The 21,420-nt window shown below is 50.6% G+C and overlaps 1 protein-coding gene across 2 annotated transcripts; it reads right to left on the bottom strand.

Annotated features, from left to right (window-relative positions):
- Window positions 1-6,565: 6,565 nt before the first annotated feature.
- LOC122214103 (cytochrome P450 4F3-like) lies at window positions 6,566-21,222 on the bottom strand. 2 transcript variants are annotated; one of them, XM_042928762.1, is made up of 13 exons: window positions 21,078-21,222; window positions 20,428-20,644; window positions 15,946-16,090; window positions 14,273-14,326; window positions 14,051-14,178; window positions 12,484-12,605; window positions 11,507-11,777; window positions 11,110-11,176; window positions 10,791-10,920; window positions 8,105-8,238; window positions 7,944-8,008; window positions 7,676-7,758; window positions 6,566-7,299 (listed from the first exon to the last, which is right to left on the bottom strand). In XM_042928762.1, the coding sequence occupies exons 2-13, from the start codon at window positions 20,623-20,625 to the stop codon at window positions 7,122-7,124; spliced, it is 1,575 nt and encodes a 524-aa protein (XP_042784696.1). In that variant the 5' UTR covers window positions 20,626-20,644; window positions 21,078-21,222; the 3' UTR covers window positions 6,566-7,121. The 2 variants fall into 2 exon arrangements, with proteins under 2 accessions (XP_042784696.1, XP_042784697.1); XM_042928763.1 differs by having other exon boundaries at window positions 20,428-20,626.
- Between the last annotated feature and the right edge of the window lie 198 nt (window positions 21,223-21,420).

Genomic DNA, 21,420 nt, shown 5'->3' with positions numbered 1-21,420 from the left:
CAAGTCAGATGGTGGGGTGGTAATGAAGGAAATTAACAGAATGAGAACCAGCAAGTGACCAAGGAGGCAATCGGGGAGGGCTGCCCTGTGGAGGTGACCTCTGAGCAGAAACCTGAGTGACATGGAAGAGTGAACAGTGAATAACGATCGCTCTTTGCCCCTAAAGCCACAGCAGGACTGTAAACACCCGGCACACACCGAGGTAATCAAATGGCTTGAAAACTCTGTCATTCCTCCTTCCTTCCTCAGACATGCTGAGGTAAACAAAGACAATAGAGGCAATTTCACTCAGTATCCATCTGTGAGGGAAGCAGGAACCAGCCCTGTAGGGAGATCCACGGTGGTGACATGTGGCCCAACACTCAAGCTGGAAATGGTTGTTCCATTTCAGTCGCCGTAATAAAGATCAGGAAACCCAACCAGCCCCCAAAGCATGTCAAGGGCCAGACCCATAAGCTGGAGTTTCCAGCTTCTTGGCATAAGGACCAGGAGAGCAAAGAAGCTGGCTTTGGAAAAAGAAGGCTGAAGGGAAACTTCAGGAAAGTCCTGGGGCCCCAAAATAGGTGCATCAACTTCCCCTGCACAGGACTTTTGGGGTGGTGTCAGCTCTGGAAAGTAGTCAGGCCACCCCCACCACTCCAGCAGTGGGGGTCGCCATCAACAGAGATCATCCCTGGAGGGTAAAAGGCTATTTCTCATGCAAAAGCCAAGGAGGGGGGCCCCAAGGACGTCACAGAAAAACAAAAACAAAAACAGAAGGGCGTGCAAGGGAACAGGCAGGATTTTGCCCCCCTCCCATTCTGATGTCTGCTTAGCCAGCAGACAAGGGAGCCACCCTGGCGCAGAGGAACTGTTGAACCCCCCTCTGCGGAGACATGTGGAGTGGACACCAACCCAGGTCAAGACACCGGGCTACCACAGGAGTCTTTGGCCACCTCCCTACAGCCTCTTGGGGTCAAATGAGAATATGGCGTTGGGTCAGTGGTGGGCACCTGCAGGCAATCCGAGGAGATTAGAGAAATGGCGTCCATTCTCTGCCGAAGGCTACCTCCACTCTCCGTGACAGTTAAGCTCTCTGGATTCCAGAAATAGTTACTCTTTGGCCCCATCAACCTGGCAGTGGTGGCGGCTCTCAGCAGATGCTAGCCCCAGGACGCTGCACTAGCCTCCACGGTTTCCCTTGGCCCTGCCCATAGCTTTGTAAAGGGTTCCGTCTTCCAGTAACCCTTATTTAACCACTTAAGGTCCCTGCCCATTACAGGGTTTAGCGACTTCAAGATACACACAGTCACACCCTTACACACACACACACACACACCAATGCATCCACGTGTGCACACAGTGGCACGCTTACACACACACACTCACTGTGCACACACAAACACACATGCACACAGATTTACACACATGCTCCCATCCATGCACCCAATTACGTGAATACACTCACATACACACACCCTCGCACATGCATACACACAGTAGCACGAACGCACACACGGTCACACATACACTTAGACACAGACACGCTCACACACGTGTTGAATTAATGGAGACCAGAGGCCAGGCCAGAGCCTGTTGTCCCCAAAATTTCCAGCAGAGGGCGCCGCCCACACACCCAAGAAAGGAAAGAGACCCACAGCAGTTAGTGACAGCAGGCTCGTGTCCTTTAGAATCAATACACGCAGGTGCAGCAGAGTCCTGGGGATCGATGGGCTTCATGCCTCTCCTCCTCCCTCTCTCATTAATTCACCATCACAGTCCTTAGCAGAAACTCAAAGCCTGTTTGTAGAGCAAGAGGAGACATTGAACACAGGTACGGCTCACTCTTTGGAGGAGTTAGCTGCATGGTGGAGGGAAGAAATGGTTCATTACTGGGAAAGTGGGTCAAGGGAAGGGACTTTTTAAGACTGAGGAAACAACAACATTTTCTGTGTTCCAATGGGAATTACCTAATAGAGTTCAGGATACATGATCAATATACAAGAATGTATACAGAAGATATTCTACCTAGAATATAGAACATAGAAATTCTATTTCTATATTCCAGGGATTAGAAAACTATGGTCCATGGACCAATCTGGCCTGTGGCCTGTTTTCGTATGGTCTATAAGCTAAGAGGTGTTTTTATATTTTAAGAGGACTGTAGGGGGCACCTGGGGGGCTCAGCCGGTTAAACGTCCTACTTTGCTCAGGTCATGATCTCACGGTCTGTGAGTTCAAGCCCTGCATCAGGCTCTGTGCTGACAGCTCAGAGCCTGGAACCTGCTTCAGATTCCGTGTCTCCCTCTCTCTCTCTGCCCCTCCCCTGCTCACACTCTGTCTCTGTCTCTGTCTCTCCCTCTCTCAAAAATAAGACGATTGTAAAAGGAGACGAGGGGCAAGAAGAAGAGGAGATCCTGAATGGGATGTGCAAAGCCTAAAATGTTTACCATATGGTCCTTTGCAGAAAAAGAATGCCAAATCTGCTGGATAGAACCAATAAACAATTGGAACAATATTTTCATATACCCATTTTAAAGTATTATGCACCAGAAAAAGTGAAATACTGAGGTATAAATCTAACAAAATGTGTTCCAGATTTCTATGAAGAAAATTTTAAAACACTTGTGGAAGAAACCCAAGAAGGCCCAAATTCATGGAGAGATAAGCAATATTCATGGATTGAAAGACTCCACCTTGTGAAGATATTAAGGCTCTGAAAAAAAAATTTTTGGTTTATTTATTTATTCGGTGTGCGGAGGCGGGGGGAGGGGGGGCGGGCAGAGGAAGAAGGAGAGAGAATCCCAAGCAGGCTCCGCGCTGTCAGTGCAGAGCCCAACATGGGGCTCGAACCCACGAAACTTGAGATCATGACCTAAGCAGAAACCAAGAGTTGGACGCTTAACCCACTGAGCCACTCAAGCACCCCAATAGGAAAAGTAATTTTAGTTAAGAACTCGGCAAGAAAAACATGTTATTTTCAGCTTAGAATATACTAAATATTTATTCATTTAAGGTTGCAATGTTCCTTTCTTATCTTGCAGTCACTAGGCCTCCTGGGCCCCCCATCTGTGGGCCCAGAAAGGTTTTGAGGCCCTGGACTCAGTAGCCCAGGGCAGGTACTTCTACAGCCTGAGAGGAGGGAGTCCGGGAGCGGCCGCTGTCCCAGGTGCTGAAGGAGGCCCTTCCACTCCCATCCCACACCCCCACCTTCTTTTCTCTCTTGGGGCCCTCGTGACCTCCACCTCTTGAAACACGTAAGCAAAAATGAAGTCCGGATCATGCCTCTTTAGACGGATTTTTTTTTTTTTTTTTTTAGTTCCTAGCTTCAAGGCCAGCTTGGCATCAAAGGCCCCTGAAGTTACTCAGAGGTAACCACGGATATTCACAACTAACTGGATCTTCTTCTTTTCTTTTTCTTTTGATTTAAACATTCGTTATTGTAATTTTTTATAATTTACATCCAAATTAGTTAGCATATGGTGCGACAATGATTTCAGGAGTAGATTCCTTAGTGCCCCTTACCCATTTAGCCCATCCCCCCCTCCCACAACCCCTCCAGTAACCCTGTTTGTTCTCCCTATTTAAGAGTCTCTTCTGTTTTGTCCCCCTCCCTGTTTTTATATTATTTTTGTTTCCCCTCCCTTATGTTCACCTGTTTTGTCTCTTAAAGTCCTCATATGAGTGAAGTCATATGATATTTGTCTTTCTCCGACTGATTAATTTCACTTAGCATAATACTTCCATCCACGTAGTTGCAAATGGCAAGATTTCATTCTTTTTGATTGCTGAGTAATACTCCATTGTGTATATATACATATATATACCACGTCTTCTCTATCCATTCATCCATCAATGGACATGTGGGCTCTTTCCATACTTTGGCTATTGTCGATAGCGCTGCTATAAACATTGGGGTGCATGTGCCCCTTTGACATAGCACACCTGCATCCCTTACATAAATACCCGGTAGTGCAATTGCTGGGTTGTACGGTAGTTCTATTTTTGGTTTTTTGAGGAACCTCCATACTGTTTTCCAGTGCAGCTGCACCAGCTTGCGAGCCCAACTAACTAGATCTTCTAATGATAATTTTCTTCACAGAAGATTGTCACATTTCCCAATACTTAAATTTAACTTTTGTGACTACAGCCTTTTAAATGTTAGAATGCGATGCAAAAAGAAGAGAGTACTTACCACCTACTGATTGAGTGATGTTGCACATGTTTGCTTATTCAGTCTCTCCATCAGTGTAACAAGGTGGCTATAACTGTATGGTAACAGAACTCAGCCTCAGAGAGACCAACAATTTCCCCCCACCCAAACAGCTAGTGAATAGCAGACTGTGATTGTGACCTTGGCAGTAAAACTCCAAGGTGCCGTGGATCCAGGGTCATCTGAACCTAATTGCATCTAGTTATCTGCCCCACCTTCCTTGAAGAGTAGTCTTACCTCCTTGATCCAGGATGCAGCTGCAGGTCCCCACATCACCCCAAGACGCAGCAAAGAAGAAAGGGGAAACTGGACAGAGAGAGTGTCTACCTTTCCTTAAGGAGAGCTTCTAGAATTACCAGGTACTCTTTGACTTTTCCTATGGGAGAGGGTATAGTCATTTAGCCAATCTAGTTTCAAGAAAAGCTTTCAAATGCAATCTGTATTTCAGCCTGCCATGCACCTAACCTAAAAACTAAGGGTTATAGGAAGGCAAAACTGAATATGAGGATACACAGTGAGCAGTCTCCAGCACAGTCCATCCTGTTGACAAAACATCCAGTGTGTACCCCTCTCTCTAAATCAGGAACATCCCTGGGGGAGTCAATCTCAAAGGCCACCTGCTACATCCATGTAGCCCAAATTCCAGGATCTCTGGGGGATGTGCTGTCCCCTCCCTTAAGCCCTGATGTGAGCTTTTGTGGTCCAGAAATCTATACACTTAAAGGCAATCATCGCCCTGAATACATTCAACAGTAGAGTGATAACTGGATCATCACCATTTAAAATTCCACCTGAGGGGTGCCTGGGTGGCTCAGTTGGTTAAAGGTCCTACCCTTGATTTTGACTCAAGTCATGATCTCACAGTCGTGAGACTGAGCCCCATGTTGAGCCCTGAGCTGGATGTGAAGCCTGCCTAAGATTCTCTCTTTCCCTAGTCCTCTGCCCCTCCCACACTTGCACTGGTTCTCTCTCTCTCTCTCTCTCTCTCTCTCTCTCACACACACACACACACACACACACACAAACTAAAATGAAATGGATAAAATTCCAACTGAAACTTCGTGTTCCATTAATGGCAAGCTAGGTTATTGGGATTAACCTTTCAATTTAAAAAAACACAACTCTCATATCTGGATACTTTTCCAATCACTTGTTTTTTAAGTTTACTGATTTATTTGAGAAAGACAGAGACAGTGCAAGTGGGGGACGGTCAGAGAGAGAGAGAGAGAGGGAGAGAGAGAATCCCAAGCAGGCTCCACGCTGCCAGCACAGAGCCCCATGCAGCCCTCAAACCCGCGAAACTGAGACCACGACCTGAGCCAAAACCAAGAGTCGGACGCCTAACCAACTGAGCCACCCAGGTGCCCCCTTTTCCAATTTCTTAAATGCATAAATGACCTGAAAAGACAGTAAAGAATTACAAAGATGCCACTCAAGGGGCACCTGGGTGACTCAGTCAGTTGGGCGTCTGACTTCGGCTCAGGTCATGATCTCACAGCTCATGCGTTCAAGCCCTGCATCGGGCTCTGCTGACAGCTCAGAGCCAGGAGCCTGCTTCCGATTCTGTCTCCCTCTTTCTCTGCCTGTCCCCCGCTTGTGCTCTGTCTCTCTCTGTCTCTCAACAATGAATAAATGTGGGGAAAAATTGTAACAAAGATGCCACTCAAATGAAAAAAGAAGCCTGGGGGCTCCTGGGTGGCTCAGTCAGTTGAGCATCTGACTTCGGCTCAGGTCATGATCTCACCGTCTGTGAGTTCGAGCCCCGTGTCAGGCTCTGTGCTGACAGCTCAGAGCCTGAGCCTGTTTCAGATTCTGTGTCTCCCCCTCTGTCTGACCCTCCCCCACTCATGCTCTGTCTCTCTCTCTCTCTGTCAAAAATAAATAAACATTAAAAAAAGGAAAAGAAAAAAGAAACCTGGAGTTAAAGGAGCATGAATTATACTTTTGCGCTGGAGCGAGTCAGGGAAGTGTGAAACTGTTTTGACGGCCTCACGGCCAGGGGAGAAAAATCAAAGCCTAGAGTGACATGGGAAAGAAAAGTTGTAAGAAGATCCTCCTTACATAGGTGGAAGCCTCCAGGAGCTACACTGCTCAAGGGGAGAACACACCGGTAGAGGGGACTGCAAGTGTGACCTCTGTTGGAATTTAAACTGCCTTAGTGATCTTGGCACCACAAGCCTTGAACTCCATTGAACATCATCCTTGGCCAGCAAGGCTCAAAGAATGCCTCCTAGAGAAAGCTACCTTCTCCAAATTCTACACATGTTATTTCAAATATAATAACGGATACTCAAGCAAAGATAAACAGGCACACGAGACCACTAACCCTACCAGTGAAAACTAGCAAAAACAACAGACCACATAACGGATACAATGATGGCAATGATCAGACACACAGGAGAAAGCATCTATGTTTGTTTCAGTGAACACAGTGACCATGGAAACGTAGTGAAGGATTCTGGGGTAAGAAAAGTTTGGGTATATTAGATAGGAACAGAGGTCAGCGTGGCCAGAGAGTAGTGCCACTATGGGTTCTCCACTGTGACCCAGAGCTTCAAACATGCCCCTCAGTCAGTCTTTAACGGTCGTCCCTCTCCTACTCAAACCCCTCCCATGGCTCCCTATTGCCTACAGGATGAAAGCCCTTATTGGGGTCTGGGAGAACCCGCAATCAGCATGGGGGTGGGGGTGGGGGGCCGTGGTCAGCTGGAAAGGCTGTCAGGGTCTTGCGCTCACACACCAGCCTCCCCTCCACCCCACCCCTCGCCCTGGCCCTCGCCCTCCCACTGCGTTCCCGCAGGTCCTGAGCGCCCCCTGCTGGCTGTCAGTGGCGCTCTAGCAGAGGAGACCACACAGCTCTAGTCCTGGGAATCCGCCAGGGGGCGTGTGTAGGGTCGGGGTGGATCCCAAGCCAGGGGGAGCTGGCGGGTCACTGGGGGCCCGGGCTCAGCGGCTCCACCCGCAGCCAAAGCCCGCCCTCGGCGCGCAGGATGAGCTCCGGCTTCCTGCGCGGCTCCTCCTTGTCGGGCAGGACCCGAAAGCGCAGCAGCGTGAGCGCCAGGACCACCTTTATCTCGGTCAGGGCGAACGTCTGCCCGATGCAGTTCCTGCGGGCGGCAGTGGGCACTCACTCGCCAGGGACCCCAGCAGGTCCCGTCGCGCCCCGAACCTGGCCCGGGACCGCCAGCCCCGCCCGCAGGGATACCGGAGGGGACTAACCATGCCCGGGACCCCCATACGGGGGTCCCTGAGCTTGGCTCAGATCCCAGCCCTGGGAAGGGGCTCTGAGCACACCGCGGAGCCCTCCTTGGACCCAGCCACCCCGCACTGCCCAGGCCTTTACCCCCAACCTCTGGAGGAGGGGAGGGAAGGAGAACCATCCTCAACACCCCCTTTCCCGCCCCCACAGCCACGTCTGGGATCTCAGGCCCAGGCCCCTGCCCTCAGCACCTCATCCCCACCTCAGATGCCCGCTGCGCTCACCTGGGCCCCGCGGAGAAGGGAATAAAAGCCAGGGAAGACCTTTCCTTGATGTTTTCTGGGTCAAAGCGGAAAGGATTGTATACCTGGGGGCGGAGAGAGGCGGGACTGTTGGATGGGGTTTCCCAGGACAGCCGGCTTTGGAGACACGGGTGTGCTTTTCATGGAGGGAGCGATTTGCCAGGTCAGAACCCTGAGCCCTCCCTTAGGTCCCGCTAGGGAAGTGGCCAAGGATGAGGGTGGGTGGAGGGGAGGGAGGGGGAGGCAGCACCTCAGGGTCTGGCCACACGGATGGATTGTGGTGGGTCCCGAAAATACTGACGAGGCAGACAACACCTGTGGGAGGGGAGGGGCCCGTCAGGAAGGGTTTCACCCTGCCTGATGGGCCCCTCCTCCTGCCCACGAGGCTCCTCCCCCTGGTGTTGTGGGCACCTTTGGGGATGACCCGGCCATCTGGGAGCACGACGTCCTGGGTACAGCAGCGGGAGACGACTGCGACCGGGGGGTGCAACCGCAGACTCTCCTTGATGCACATGGTCAGGAAAGGCAACTGGGCCAGGTCGTCCCTAAGGAAGCCGCCAACGATTAGCCAGGGATCGAATCAGACTCCCGCAGACCTCCAGCTGCTCCCCGGATTCTGTGTCTCCCTCTCTCTCTCTGCCCCTCCCTGTTCTCTCTCTCTCTCTCTCAAAAATAAATATTAAAAAAAAATTTTTTTTAAGTATTTCTGAACAAAGCCCAACATTCACACAGTACCTTTAAAAGTTAGAAAGTCTAAAGTTATACAATTTATTTAAAAAGGAAAAAAAATCTCTTTGCTGGACTTACCAGGTTATTTGAACAAATAAAAGGCACCCTCCTAGGTTGAATACCTAATATAACGGTGTGGATTCTTCCTAAGTTAATTAATGTATCCAATGCACCCAATTAAAATCTAGTTGGTGTTTTTGGAGCTTAGCAATCTTATTCAGTTTGAAAAACTTAAAGTTCAAAATCTATGTTGATTTAAAAGACCAAAGAAAGAGAATCCATTCACCTGATATTAAGACCCATTACAAACGTATGGTGATAATTAAAAAATTAAATTAAATTAAATTAAATTAAAAGGCAGCAAAGCACTGTTGCAAGAACAGGAAAACAGACCCACCGAACAAGATAGAGAGCTCAGAGACAAGTACGTGAATAGGTGAAAACGTAGCATCCAGTAAAGGAGGCCCCGCAACCCCCAGACAAGGGATGGTTCAGACACAGACACAGACACCCCCACAGTCTCACCACTACACACACCAAAAGACTGAATCATCATGCACTCCACATATAAGATGGGGTCTTCCCTTACACGTGAAAGGTAAAGAAATAAGGGTAAAAGAAGATATAACATAGAAGACAACTTTGTGACCGATGAGTAGGAAAGAATTCTTAAAACCCCAAAACATAAACCAGAAGACAAAAAAAGAAAAGGAAAAGAAAGGAAAGAAAGAAAGAAAGAAAGAAAGAAAGAAAGAAAGAAAGAAAGAAAGAAAAGGAAAGAAAAGAAGAAAAGAAAAAAGAAAAGAAAAAATATGCACAGAATTAAGGATTTCTGTCTAACAAAGCACTCCATTCTATGGAACAATTAACATTCAGATGAGAGATTCACAGAAGATAGTTGCAATAAATGTATTGATCTAGAAGAATATCTTGAATAGACAAGGAATTCCTACCAATCAACAAGAGAGACGGCAGGCGACTCAAAAGAGTAGACAAAGGACATGGTCTAGAAATTCATGGGAGGTCAAACTCAGAGATTTAAAACAGGAAGAGATGGGGCTCCTGGGTGGCTCAGTCGGTTGAGCATATGACTTCGGTTTACATCATGATCTCGAGGTCCGTGAGTTCGAGTCCCGCGTCGGGCTCTGTGCTGAGAGCTCAGAGCCTGAAGCCTGCTTTGGATTCTGTGTCTCCCTCTCTCTCTGCCCCTCCCCTGCTTGTGTTCTCTCTCAAAACTAAATAAATAGCCATTGAAAAGAAATAACTAAATAAAACATGAAGAGATGCTCCAAGTTGCCGATTACCAGAGAAATGGAAATTATATAGCAATGGGATGTTACCTCATATGTATTCGAGGTGAGAATTAACAAGGTGGGTGATGGTAAAGCCCGGCTGAGGCACCGGGGTGAGGGGACCCCACACACTGACAGTAAAGGTATGGACAGGAGCCACCACTCTGCAAGGCATTGGCATGGTCAAGGAAAGGCGATGTGTGTTTCATGACCCAGCAAGTTGGCTCTCAGCATAGAACCTGGAGAGATTCTCAGACCGGTAGATAAAGACATGAACACCAAGAGGTTCATTGCGGTCATGAGATGGAAACCTCCTGGATATTTAGGTCCAAGGCACTAGAGAGGAACTTTCCATATGACAGTCCAAAGCAACAATCTAAATGTACATAGAACCATGGATGTCTGACAAAGTCATAGTGCTATGTTTCTGAGAAAGATAAGAACCAGCAGCAGATCTGTGATATAACACATATCTGTGAATTTTTAAATTTGTTTTAATGTTTATTTATTTTTTGAGCGAGAGAGACAGCATGAGCAGGGAAGGGGCAGAGAGGGAGAGGGAGACAGAGAATCCGAAGCAGGCTCTAAGCTCTGAGCTGTCAGCACAGAGCCCAAGGTGGGGCTCAAATTCATGAATCACGAGATCATGACCTGAGCCAAAATCAAGAGTCGGACATCCAACCAACTGAGCCACCCAGGTGTCCCATAAACAAAATATTTTTAATAAATAAATCCATTACAAGAAAACAAACAAGTTTTACAGTTTAGCATTAGAATGTACTGTCCCGCCCCCATTTACAGAGGAGAAAAGTGGTATTCAGAAAAGGGAATTGGTTTTATTCAAGTCACATAGCAAGCAAGCAGGGCAATAAATGTGGACACTCCAATCTTTCTGTTGCATAAGCCTGCTTTCCCCTGCTCTCCAGGCTGGGTACCATACCCTTGCCTCTGGGTTCTGCTCCTAGTCTCTCTAAGCAATAATGACACAATCAACAAAAAGTTCTTTCCCCTTCCCCAGCAGGGGAGCAGAGCCAATGAGAAGGGTTCCAGAACAGGACACGAGGACCTGCACTCACCATTCAATCTCTTTAGGCTCACGGTCCCTCAGGAGCTCTTGCACCTCCTGCCGACAGCGCTCCTGATACTCTGGGTGCTTCGCAAGGTTGTACAGGACCCAGGAGAGACCACTGGCCGTGGTGTCATGGCCTGAGAGGCAGCCAGACAGGCTTGGGTCTGTGGGCTTGTTCAGCACCAGAGGGCGGACAGCGCCCTTCATTAGGGCCCTCAGGGAGGATGGGGAAGATGGGGTGGGATGGGGTGGTCCAGGGCCCACCTGCCAAGTCCCTGGGATTGGACAGACTCCTACCCCCTGCAGTCCCACACTGGGATGCTTACCCCCAAACATGAAGGTGTCAGCTTCAGCTCGGATATCCTCATGGGACAGTTCCTTCCCATCTTCATCCTGCAGAAAGGCACAACCTCCTGAATCACACCGGCTCGGAGGGCACCTGAGTCTCGCCTGAAACAGTCCCTCAGGCTCCATCACCAAAGCAGGATTCGTCCCTCATCATCTCTAGAGTCCTATCCCACAGGTCTCCCTGTCTCCAGCTTTCTTCTCCCAAGCAGCCTTCTACAAAGTCATGTCTAAAACATATCCCTGACCTGTCTTTCCCTTCCTCAAGCACCTTCCGTGGCTCCTCAGTACCCGCTGGGTCAAGTCCAAGTTCTCCCATCTGACATTTGGAGTCAAGGTCCATTCTAACTCTTGAATTCTGATCCCAGGGAAGCCCACCTTGGCCAGCAGGAGCACATCAATGAAGTCCAAAGTCTTGGCCTTAGCCTTGGCCTTGAGGAAGTCATGGGAGACCTCAGTAATGAGGGAGCAGCGCCGCTCCTGGATGATGGCATCTGTGAAGTTGTGCACCAGGTCACAAGCCCTGCGGAAGCGCCGCCCATCAGGGGTGAGGTAGTACAGCAAGTCCGGGTGCAGGAAGATCTGCCTCTGCCGTTTCACCACAAGGGCACTGAGCTCCAAGATGGCAGCAATATATTCACTGGGGCTCCTGAAGGGTCAGGCCATAGAGAACAGCTCCTTAACCCACATGAGGCCCTTGGAGTGCCTTCCAACCACAACCTCAGAAGCATGTCCCTGCAAAACAGAGTGTCCTCCAGACATGCTTCTCTCTCCACCTGCCATCTCTGTAAATGGAATCATGGCCCAGACCCTGGGAAGACCTTGGGTATCAACTCATCTCTCTTCTGTCCTACACAGTATCTGCCCCTGCCCATTCCTCCTTAATTTCCCCCAAATCTGCCCCATTTTCGCCACCACATTCAAGCTGCCTCCTCCTCAAATTCTGTGTCTAGGTGACAGTTGGTCCTCTCTAGAGTCCGATGTCCAAGACCAGCTTTGACCACGGCCTTCATCTGCTCAAACACCTTCCACCTTCCATCCCTGGAAACCTAAGGATAAAGCTCAGACCCCTTTGCTTCACTTTTGAATATCCTTAAGATTAGTCCCCCTGCCAACCCTCCAATCTCATTCCCAAGGTGGCACATGCTTTATTCATCCTAGTCCTGTTGGCCTTTATCAAGCATTTTTGCTTACCTGAAACCTTACCTTTCTCTTTCCCTTCCTTGTCCTTCTTTGTCTCACTCTGATCCATCTCCTCCAGGAAGTCCCTTCTGATCACCCTGGCCAGCCCTCCCTTCTCCATCTACTCCCTTGGGTCTACAGTTCATGTTCCCAGGTCCTGAGCAAGCACTCACTCCTGGCAATTGCTGTCAAAACTGAAGACACATTTCTGCAGACTGTCCAGGGTCATGAGGCTGATGTGCTCAAACATGTCCAATCGGGTGCTGCCCTCTGAGACTAGACGCTTCCACTTGGCCTGGACAGAGAAAGGGGCAAATCTGGGGCTGGGACCTACCTCCCCTGAGCTCCCCCTCAGTCCCAATCACCAGGATGGACTCCCCAAAACCCAGGCTCCTGGTCCTCCACCCCAGGCACCCATCTCCAGGGAGGACCAGGCTTGGGTGGGAATAGAAACTCTTACTATTAAGACCCCATGGCTGGGGGTCAGGAGACCTGAGTTCAAATCCTGGCTCTGCTTCCTACACCCCTGTGTGCCCTTGGTCAACTCACTGCTGCCCGCTGGACTCCACCTGTCAAAGCTTCAGTAACAGTTAAGATGACTTGCTCTGTTGTCAGACAAACCAGGTTGGAATCCCAACTCCATTTATTAGCTCACTTGCTAGCTGTGTGAACGGGAGCATGCTCCCTAACCTCTCTGAGCCTCAGTTTCGTCACCTGTAGTGAGACAATAATCATCATCTCTGCCTTATATGGTTATGGAAATTAAATAAGACAACATGTGCAATAGAACTGGTGCATGAGGGGCAGTGGGGAGGCTCAGTCGGTTACGTGTGCAACTTGGGCTCAGGTCATGATCTCATGGTTCCTGATATACACCAAGAGCTAAGTAATCATTACCTATCACCCTCATCTTCGTCATTATCATAGAGGTAGGCGACTGCTGCAAAAATGTCTCCATTTCTTCATCCCTCCCTCTACCTTCACCCTTTGCAATGAGGTTTGGCAGATCTTCCATTAGGAGATAAAACCTCTTTCTCCAGCTCTTGATTTGGAGCTGGATGTGGGACTTGCTTCTGCCAACAGAAGAAGGTGGAGCTCCTGGTTGCCTGTTCTGAAACTAGGCTTGAAGAGGTACTGCATGTTTCTGCTTGTTCTCTTCGAGCCCATGGTCTACCATGCGATCAAGTCTAGCCTACTGGAAGATGAGGGACAAATGCAGGAGTCTGGTTGTCCCACCAAGGCCATCCTAGACTAGCCAACCATTAGCCAAGCCCCAAATGTGTGGCAGAGCTGAGCCTGGAAAAGCAGAGCTGTCTCCCAAACCCAGCCATGGCCACAGACACGTGAGTGATTCCAGCCAAAATAAGAACTATTCCCCTGACTCATCATCTTGCGAGCAATAAAACACAAATTCTTTCAACCTCATGAGTTTTAAGGTGCAGTTCAGTGAAGAAAGAGCTACTAGACAATCTTCATCATTAGTGTCTCAAGTTTCACAGAGTTTCAGTGAGGCAGATTAGAAGCTAACACCTTCCGAGCACCTACAATGTGCCAGGACCATGATTCCATTACATCATCTTGACCACCCTTTAAGAAGGGCTTATAATCCCCATCTGACACATGGGGAAACTGATGCTTGGAGAAGAAATAGAATGGCCCGAAAGTCATCTAGCAAAGCCAGGACTCCAGGCCACTCCTCTTTTCCCAAGGCTCCAGCCGGGACCCTGGGTTTCAACTCACATGCATGATGTCTGCACTTTTGTTGAAAATCTTCACATAGGATTTCAAGATTTCAAAGTGGAAGGCAGGTGTCAGCAAACGACGGTGGTGGCTCCACTTGTCACCATCAGTCAGCAGGAGCCCATCCCCTAGTAGAGGCAGCCACGAGGAGTAGGCAAGGGCAGTGCTTTCCCCTGAGACCCCAAGGTTGTCCCCAACCTCCTTCACTTAACAGTTACTCACCCAGCCAGGGCCTCAGAAAGCTGTAGAAAAACTTGTCCCTGGGCACGACGGTGGCTAGCATGAGAGACAGATCATCAGGGGCCATAGAGAAGAGGCAGGGATGGGCTTTGGGTTGGGGGGTGGAGGATCGAGCCAGGGGAATGCATACCCCCTCCAACCACCATAGTGGGAATTCTATAGGGCAGACTGGGGAGGTGAGGGGGGACAAAACCAGGCTGCAGCACAGAGCAGAGCAAAGGCAGAGCCCATGGACCTACCCCTAAGTACTTAGATGCTCCCGAAAATATGGCACAACACACCCAACATGCCTTGACATGGCTCCTTGCCGGTCCGACATGTTCGAAACACCCAAGCACAAATCAGCACTCCACAAAATGCCTTTACAGGAACCTAGGACATCGCACCTGTCCCAGAACCCTCTGACATCTCCTGGGACTTCTGACATGGCCCCAACACATGGTAACGTACCCTGACACGAAACAACATGCATAACACACACTGGCCTCATGCAGCAGGCCATCCTCTGAATGGACCCAAAGACAATCTGACACGACCTCAGTGTGTCTCATAGACGGTCCCTGGCAGGACTTAAATATGGTCCCACTAATGTCCCAGACATGGCCCAGGTGTGACCTAGCCTTTCTCAGGATTCTCTTCCATCCCATAGTTATCATTAAGTGCTTAGGCTCAGGGGCTCCTCTGTCCTTAAGAGACCAAACAATGTTGCCACCCTCAGATGCTGAGCTCCCCCCACCACAAAGAGCTGCCACTGCTCCCTCGTGCCTCTAGACCAGCTCCCTACAACACTCTGTGGATCTTCCCCCACAACAGTCTGGCCATCTCCCTACCCCAAATCCCCTTCCAACTAAAGGTCCCTCCTACCAGAGGCAGTTAGGGCAGCCAAGAACACACAGAAGAAGTAAGAGAAAGGCTTTGGCATGCTATGTGACCTTGAGAAGTTATTAAGCCTCCTTGAGCCTCCGTTTCCTCACCCAGGAAATGCCCCCATAGCAGAGATGCCAGCGAATGGACATCTGTGGTATCTGCCTGTCCATCCCCTTCTGGAACCAACACCTCGCTCCTCTTCCTCCTTCAGTCCAAGTAGCTAGGGAGGGTGGCCATGCCACTCCATCCTCCGTTCCAGAGCTGCACATATGACCCTAACCCTTAACAATCAAGTTGCCGTGACTAGAGGAAGAATTGGTCCCTGTGACCCAAGCCAGGCCAATTTAAGAGAATCCTGCAACTATTTCTGGGTCTGCAGAGAATGAGCTCACATTTCCATGGGGGTTGACCTTCTTAGACTCATCTTTGTCAGCATGAGAGTGAAGCTGTCACCAAGGAACACCGAACCTCAAGATAAAGACAGATTCCCAATGGCACTGTTTGAAGACTGGATCCAACCATGCCTGAAGACAACATTCCTTCAGCTTTTCAGTCAATAGATTCCCTTTCTTCTCTTAGACCAACATTGCTGAATTTCCACCACTCAAAACTGAAAACGACTGGAAACCAGAGAGAGCCAGGGACCTGCCCAGAGTCGCCCAGCAGGTTAATGGCAGGTCTCCATCAATACTACCCACTTTCCCGCTCAACCTGGTCTGTCCAGAGGTGCGAAGAACTGGGAACAAGGACAAAGGAGTGGCTGGGTCGGGTGCTCCTGGGAGAGATACCTGGGGCCTGGAGCAGGGGGGCAACGAACTTGGGGTGGACGAACCGCAGAAGTGGGTAGAAGGGCCCCATCCACCAGAGGTGAACATCACGGAAGCTGTGGCTCAGACTCTCCATGAACCTCAAGCCTTCTTCATTGCTCTTTACCTGGGGATGGCAGGGTGGAGGAGGAAGACCAGGTCAGGCAGCAGCCCCAGAAGCTTACAACTTCCCACTGCATCCCCCCTTCTGCCTGCATTATTAGTCTACACCTCTACATCTCACTAAGTCAGCTTCCCATGTTGGTCTGTTTGTCTCTTTTTGTGTGTCTATCTATGTGCCTCTCCCTCTCCCTTCACTCTCACAATCTTCATCTGTTTCTTTAGGTAGGTGATAGACAGCCAGATGATAATAGCTAGATGATGGAGAGCTACATGATGATGATAGATAGATGAGAGATAGATAGATAGATAGATAGAGATAGAGAGATAGATAGAGATAGATAGATGATAGAGAGATAGATACATAGAGAGAGAGAGAGAAAGAGTGAGAGAGACAGAGAGAAGAGGGATGACAGATAAATGGGAAGATGGTTGTATGCATGCATGGACAGATGGACAGACAGACAGATAGATGGATGGATGGATGGACAGACCGATGGATGGATGCACGCATGGATGGATGGATAGATGGATGCATGCATGCATGGACGAACAGATGGATGGATGGATGCATAGATGCATGGATGGATGGACGCTTGGATGGATGGGTGGATGGATGGACAGACATATGGATGCATGCATGCATGCATGGGTGGATGGATGAAGAGAGAAAGGAAAGAGATGAGAGATGGATGGGTAGATGATAGATGATATGTGTTTGTGTATGTTTCTTTTACATTCTCTGTATGTCCTCTCTGACTCCCTCACTTTTTCTCTGTATCTCTCTCTTTCTTCACCTCTATTTCTCTCTCTATCTCTCCCACTCCCCATGGCTGTGTCTCCTAACCTGCACACCCTCCATGGCTCCCCAGAACCCTCAGAATAAACCCCCTGCCCCCACACAGTCCTGCAGCCCCGCTGGCTCTGCTGTCCCCTCCACCTTCTCCCTGCCTCTCGCCAGCATTGCTCTTTATGCACTCAACTCATGGTTGCTCAAAACCCCGGTGCTCACAGGGCAGTGGGGTGGCTCAGTTGGTTAAGCATCTGACTCTTGATTTTGGCATGGGTCATGATCTCATGGTTCGTGAGTTCAAGAGCTGCACTGACAGTGTGGAGCCTGCTTGGGATTCTCTCTCCCACTCTCTCCCTCTGCCCCTCCCCCACTCATGCGTGTTCTCTCTCTCTCTCTCTCTCTCTCTCTAAAAATAAATAAATAAACTTTAAAAAAAACAGGTGTTTGCTCTGTCCCCGCCAGGCCTTTGAGTGGGCTATTCCTCTCCACAGTATATACTTTCTCTTCTTTTCTTAAAAAATTCCTACCCATCAGACCAGACCCCCTTCCAACAACTCCTTCTCTAAGAAGCCTTCCAGCCTACCCAAACAGCAGATGCCTTGCTTCCCCTCTGAGTTCCCCTTACCCCTGTCTCTCCGTCAGACCCACTCTGACCACACAGGATTGAGGGTGTCTCTAGTTCTACATCCCCAAGATTGGGGTTCCCCCAAGACATTACCTGGGACTGAGCCTCCCCAAGGACACTCCTGAAGCAGTGTCCAGAAGAAAGCAATGACCAAGGTCGCCCAAGAGCAGAAAGGACCTTGGAATCCACAGGGACCTCACAGAAGCCTGGCAGGGAGGGGTATGTGGCCCTCAGATGCTGCCACAGTGCCCATGGCCACATATTCCAGATGGGTACCTGTGGCATGATGACAGAGCAGGCAATGCCACGGTGGCAAGAAATGATGGGAGCCCAAGCAGATCATAAACCCTGCGAGTAGGCAGCCACCAGCTGAATTAACACCCTCAAGCCCTGCTCTGTGGGGTGGACCTACAAGCAAGACAGGGGCCATCACCTCCACAGAAGGAGCCACGGCAAGTTCCCCTGCAACCTCTGCAGTGGTCAGTGTGTCCAGACTCTGCATAGATGGAGGGGATCTCTGTTTCTTCCTGCTCCTTCCCATGGGGACAGAGGGATCCCAGAAGACTCTCCATCTCCCAAGGGTCCCTCCCAGGACACAGGGAGAAGACATGCTCCCTGCCCCCAGAGAGGCCGACCTTGGCTTGAGAAGTCAGAGCTTTCTTCTCCTGGGAGTCGTTCCAATCTCAGGGAGGTGCCCACGGGAACAGCAGGGTGGCCTCACGTTTTGTACTGGGGCTCCTTCCCATGTCCTGTCATGTCCTGGCCAGTCCACACAGCCACCCCGTTCCCCAGATGGTGAAGGTGTGCAGACCTTCCAGCTCTGACAGACCCCAGGACACAGGTGTGAGCTCTGCCCATCAGTCAGGAGGGCAGCTCCCACCTACGTCCTCTTCTGCGCGCCAGCTTGCATGGTGCATCCCATCTGTCTGTCTGTCTATCTATCTACCTCTACCTATGAACCTATGGACTATCTATGAACCTATCCCCTGAACCTATGGACTCCCCCATCAGCCGTGCCTTTTACAAATGAAGAAACCCAGGCCGCGTCCCCCAAAAGGAGAAGGAGGGGGGCTTGCCTCCCAGTGAGGCATCCTCTCCAGTCCCACGGGAAGCCCCATCCCGGCCTGACAAATACTTCCAGGTGCTCCAGACAGGTGAATACAAGTCATTTTCACTTTTGTGACTGTTCCCTGCTCCCTAAGAACCCTGAGGCATTTGAGGAGATTGGCCCAGAGAGGGAGAGTGACTCAGCTGAGGTCACACAGCAAGAGGGACTGGAGGAGAGAAGAGTGACCAAGACCAGCCTCCATGGCCAAGCCCTCATAGGAGGTGTAGGAACTGTAATTTTATAACATTCCTGCTACCTCCATAACTTGCTGAGAAATTGCCAACACCCAGAATATCAGGTAACATTCAGGACAAGCTTAGGACATCCTGTTGTGTAATGAGCTGGTTTGTAGGAGGGCAGGGTGGAGCTGGCCCCTGTCACTTTGGCATTGGATGACCAAGGGAGGTGATGGTAAGTTCATCCAAACCTAGAACAAGGTCTCCACCATGCCATTATCAAGCAGTTATTAAGTGCCAACTGTATGTCAGCTCCTGAGCCGGGCATTATAGATATCAATCTATCCCCAGTGCCACTGTCTAGTGAGAGAGAGAAAAAGAGAGATAATAAATAACTGGACAGTTAACTGTTTGAGTGTGAGCAGGACCAAGTCAGAGGTCAAGGTCTAGGGGGGGAAGTCAAGGGAGGCTTGTAGAAATTACACCTGAGCTGAAAATGCAACCAGAAAAGGAGGGATCGACCCAGTGGCTGCAGGAAGGGAAGCCCTTCCAAGCAAAGGAGCAGCACAAGCAAAGGGCCTGAGGTAGGAAGGGTTTGGCTCGTGGAGGAGAGAAAGCAGGAGCTTGGAGGGTCCAGGGTGTGCACGGGGCCAGGAGGGCAGCAGAGCCTGGCCAGGCAACACGTGGTCTCTCTCTAGAATGATGATCAGTCTTACAGAATGGTTTTCAGCTGAGTAGTGGTGTTAACAGAAGTGAAATTTCAGAAAAACCTCTCCAGGGTTAGAGACAGAAAGGACCACAGGGGAGACTGGGGCTGGAGAGCTGGAAGCTTATAATTCATTTGTGGTGGGAGTTGATGGCCCCCTTGGGAGTCAGAGCCCCCCCCCCCCTCCAGGTGAGGCAATGGCCTGGGGAGCCAGAGAATAGGACGGGTGGGTTAGGACCCTGAAGGTTGCCCGCATGGAAAGGTGGGGTGAGGAAGAGCCAAGTGGAGACCAGGGCCGGGTGGTGTGCGAGAACCCAGAAGACAAGCAAGTTCTGGGCAGCTGCGGTGGTCAGCAGGGCCAGATTGCTTCCGGGGGGTGATGAGGTCATGGTCATGTCCTGGAAACATGACAGGAGTGGGAACCAGGCAGGAGTGGGTGAAGACGGGCTGACGAGATGCAGGCACTGAGTGAAATAGGTTTGGTCACGAAGGTCAAGGCCAGGGTGATTCCTTCTGAAAGGGGAAGTGGTCAACTTTTATCCCAGTTGGGCAATGGGGCCCATTGATGTATCTTGGGAGTGAAAGGCAAGATCACAAAAAGGAGGCAGAAGAAAAGGGCGCACAGCCCACCCCTCTCCTCCAGCCCAGCAGCACCCCATGGCAGGAGAGGGGAGCAGAGGTCAGAACTGATTCCTGTGGGGAAGCCAAAGCCCAGAGAGGCGATGTGTTTGCCTGAGGCCAGCAAACATGGGCCAGGCAGGGAGCGGACCCTGCGCAGTGGCCCCTGGCAAGATTGTGGGGACACAGGGGAACTTGGCTCTTTGCAGCCCTTCTCTGCTGTCCCAGACCCCAGCCCCACCCCAGGTCCCCGTTCCCCACCCCTGGGAAAGTGCATCCACCCCGATGCCCCAGGCCCGTCCTGCCACCCACACTCACCAGTCCCAGGTGACCCCAAAACCAGCTCTGCTTCGGGGGCTGCGGGAAACACCGGAGGCGGCAGCAGGTGTCATAAAAGCTGTAGCTCCAGGCCAGGACGCGGGCCAAGAGCCAGGAGGCCCCCACCAGCAGCAGGAGCAGCCATGCGGAGGCTGCCACCTGCCCGAGTCCCAGCCAGGACAAGCTCAGCTGCGGCATCCTGGGGGCAGAGATTGTCCTGAGGTGAAGACAAGGGCGGAAGGTGAGCAGCACAGCTCACAGAGGGAGAGGGCCCAGATTGGGAGGGACAGGGACGGGGAGGGGCAGGGATGGTGGGTGTGGGCAAACAGTGGCTCAGAGAAGGGAAGAGAATCTAGGGAATTCCAGAGGAGAGGCAGAGTGAGTCAGAGAGATTGGGATGGAGGAGGGAGAAGAAGGACAGAGAGAGAGAGAGAGAGAGAGAGAGAGAGAGAGAGAGAGAGAGAGAAGGGAGGGAGGGAGACTGATGAAGAAATACCCAAACAGAATTGGTGGGAGGTTGCCAGGAGCTCCATTTACAAGGAAATCATCACCCACCAGCCAGCTGGATCCCAGGAGCCACTTCTGCCTGGGGCAGTGCACCTCCCCACCCCAGACCAGAACATCCAGCTTTGCCAACCCCAGCCTGTCACCTTTTGTCTGGACGGACTTATTCCACCCAAGCTCCTCTGTCCTCCTCCTGGCATGTCTTTGTTCCTGGCCCCTGACCTCCTAACCAGGGGAGGCTGGGCTTGTCTGGGTCAGCCAATGCTGGCACACCAGTCTGCCTCCTCCCCACGTGGCAGTCGCCCAAGACCTGAAGACCGAGCCAGCTGGACACAGAGAGGAACAAGTCCAGGGTCACATGGTATGGGCGTGGATCCTCAGAACTCAGCACCTCCCACATGGGTGGGGAGTTGCAGGGATGGGCAAGCTAACAGCCACCCCTGTTCTTTCAAGGCCAACAGGGTGAAGCAGGGGAAAGCTTGAACATGA

The sequence above is a fragment of the Panthera leo genome, chromosome A2 (assembly GCF_018350215.1).
Source record: "Panthera leo isolate Ple1 chromosome A2, P.leo_Ple1_pat1.1, whole genome shotgun sequence".
Taxonomy (NCBI): domain Eukaryota; kingdom Metazoa; phylum Chordata; class Mammalia; order Carnivora; family Felidae; genus Panthera; species Panthera leo.
The sequence above is the reverse complement of the archived record's forward strand: the minus strand, read 5'-3'. Positions and strand labels throughout refer to the sequence as shown.

Coding starts and splice junctions, on each gene's coding strand:
- LOC122214103 (XM_042928762.1), bottom strand. CDS start 20,625: ATGCCGCAGCTGAGCTTGTCCTGGCTGGGACTCGGGCAGGTGGCAGCC. Junction 14,179..14,272: donor CTTTCTGAGGCCCTGGCTGG/GTGAGTAACTGT, acceptor TGCCTCTACTAG/GGGATGGGCTCCTGCTGACT. Junction 11,778..12,483: donor TTTGACAGCAATTGCCAGGA/GTGAGTGCTTGC, acceptor CTGACCCTTCAG/GAGCCCCAGTGAATATATTG.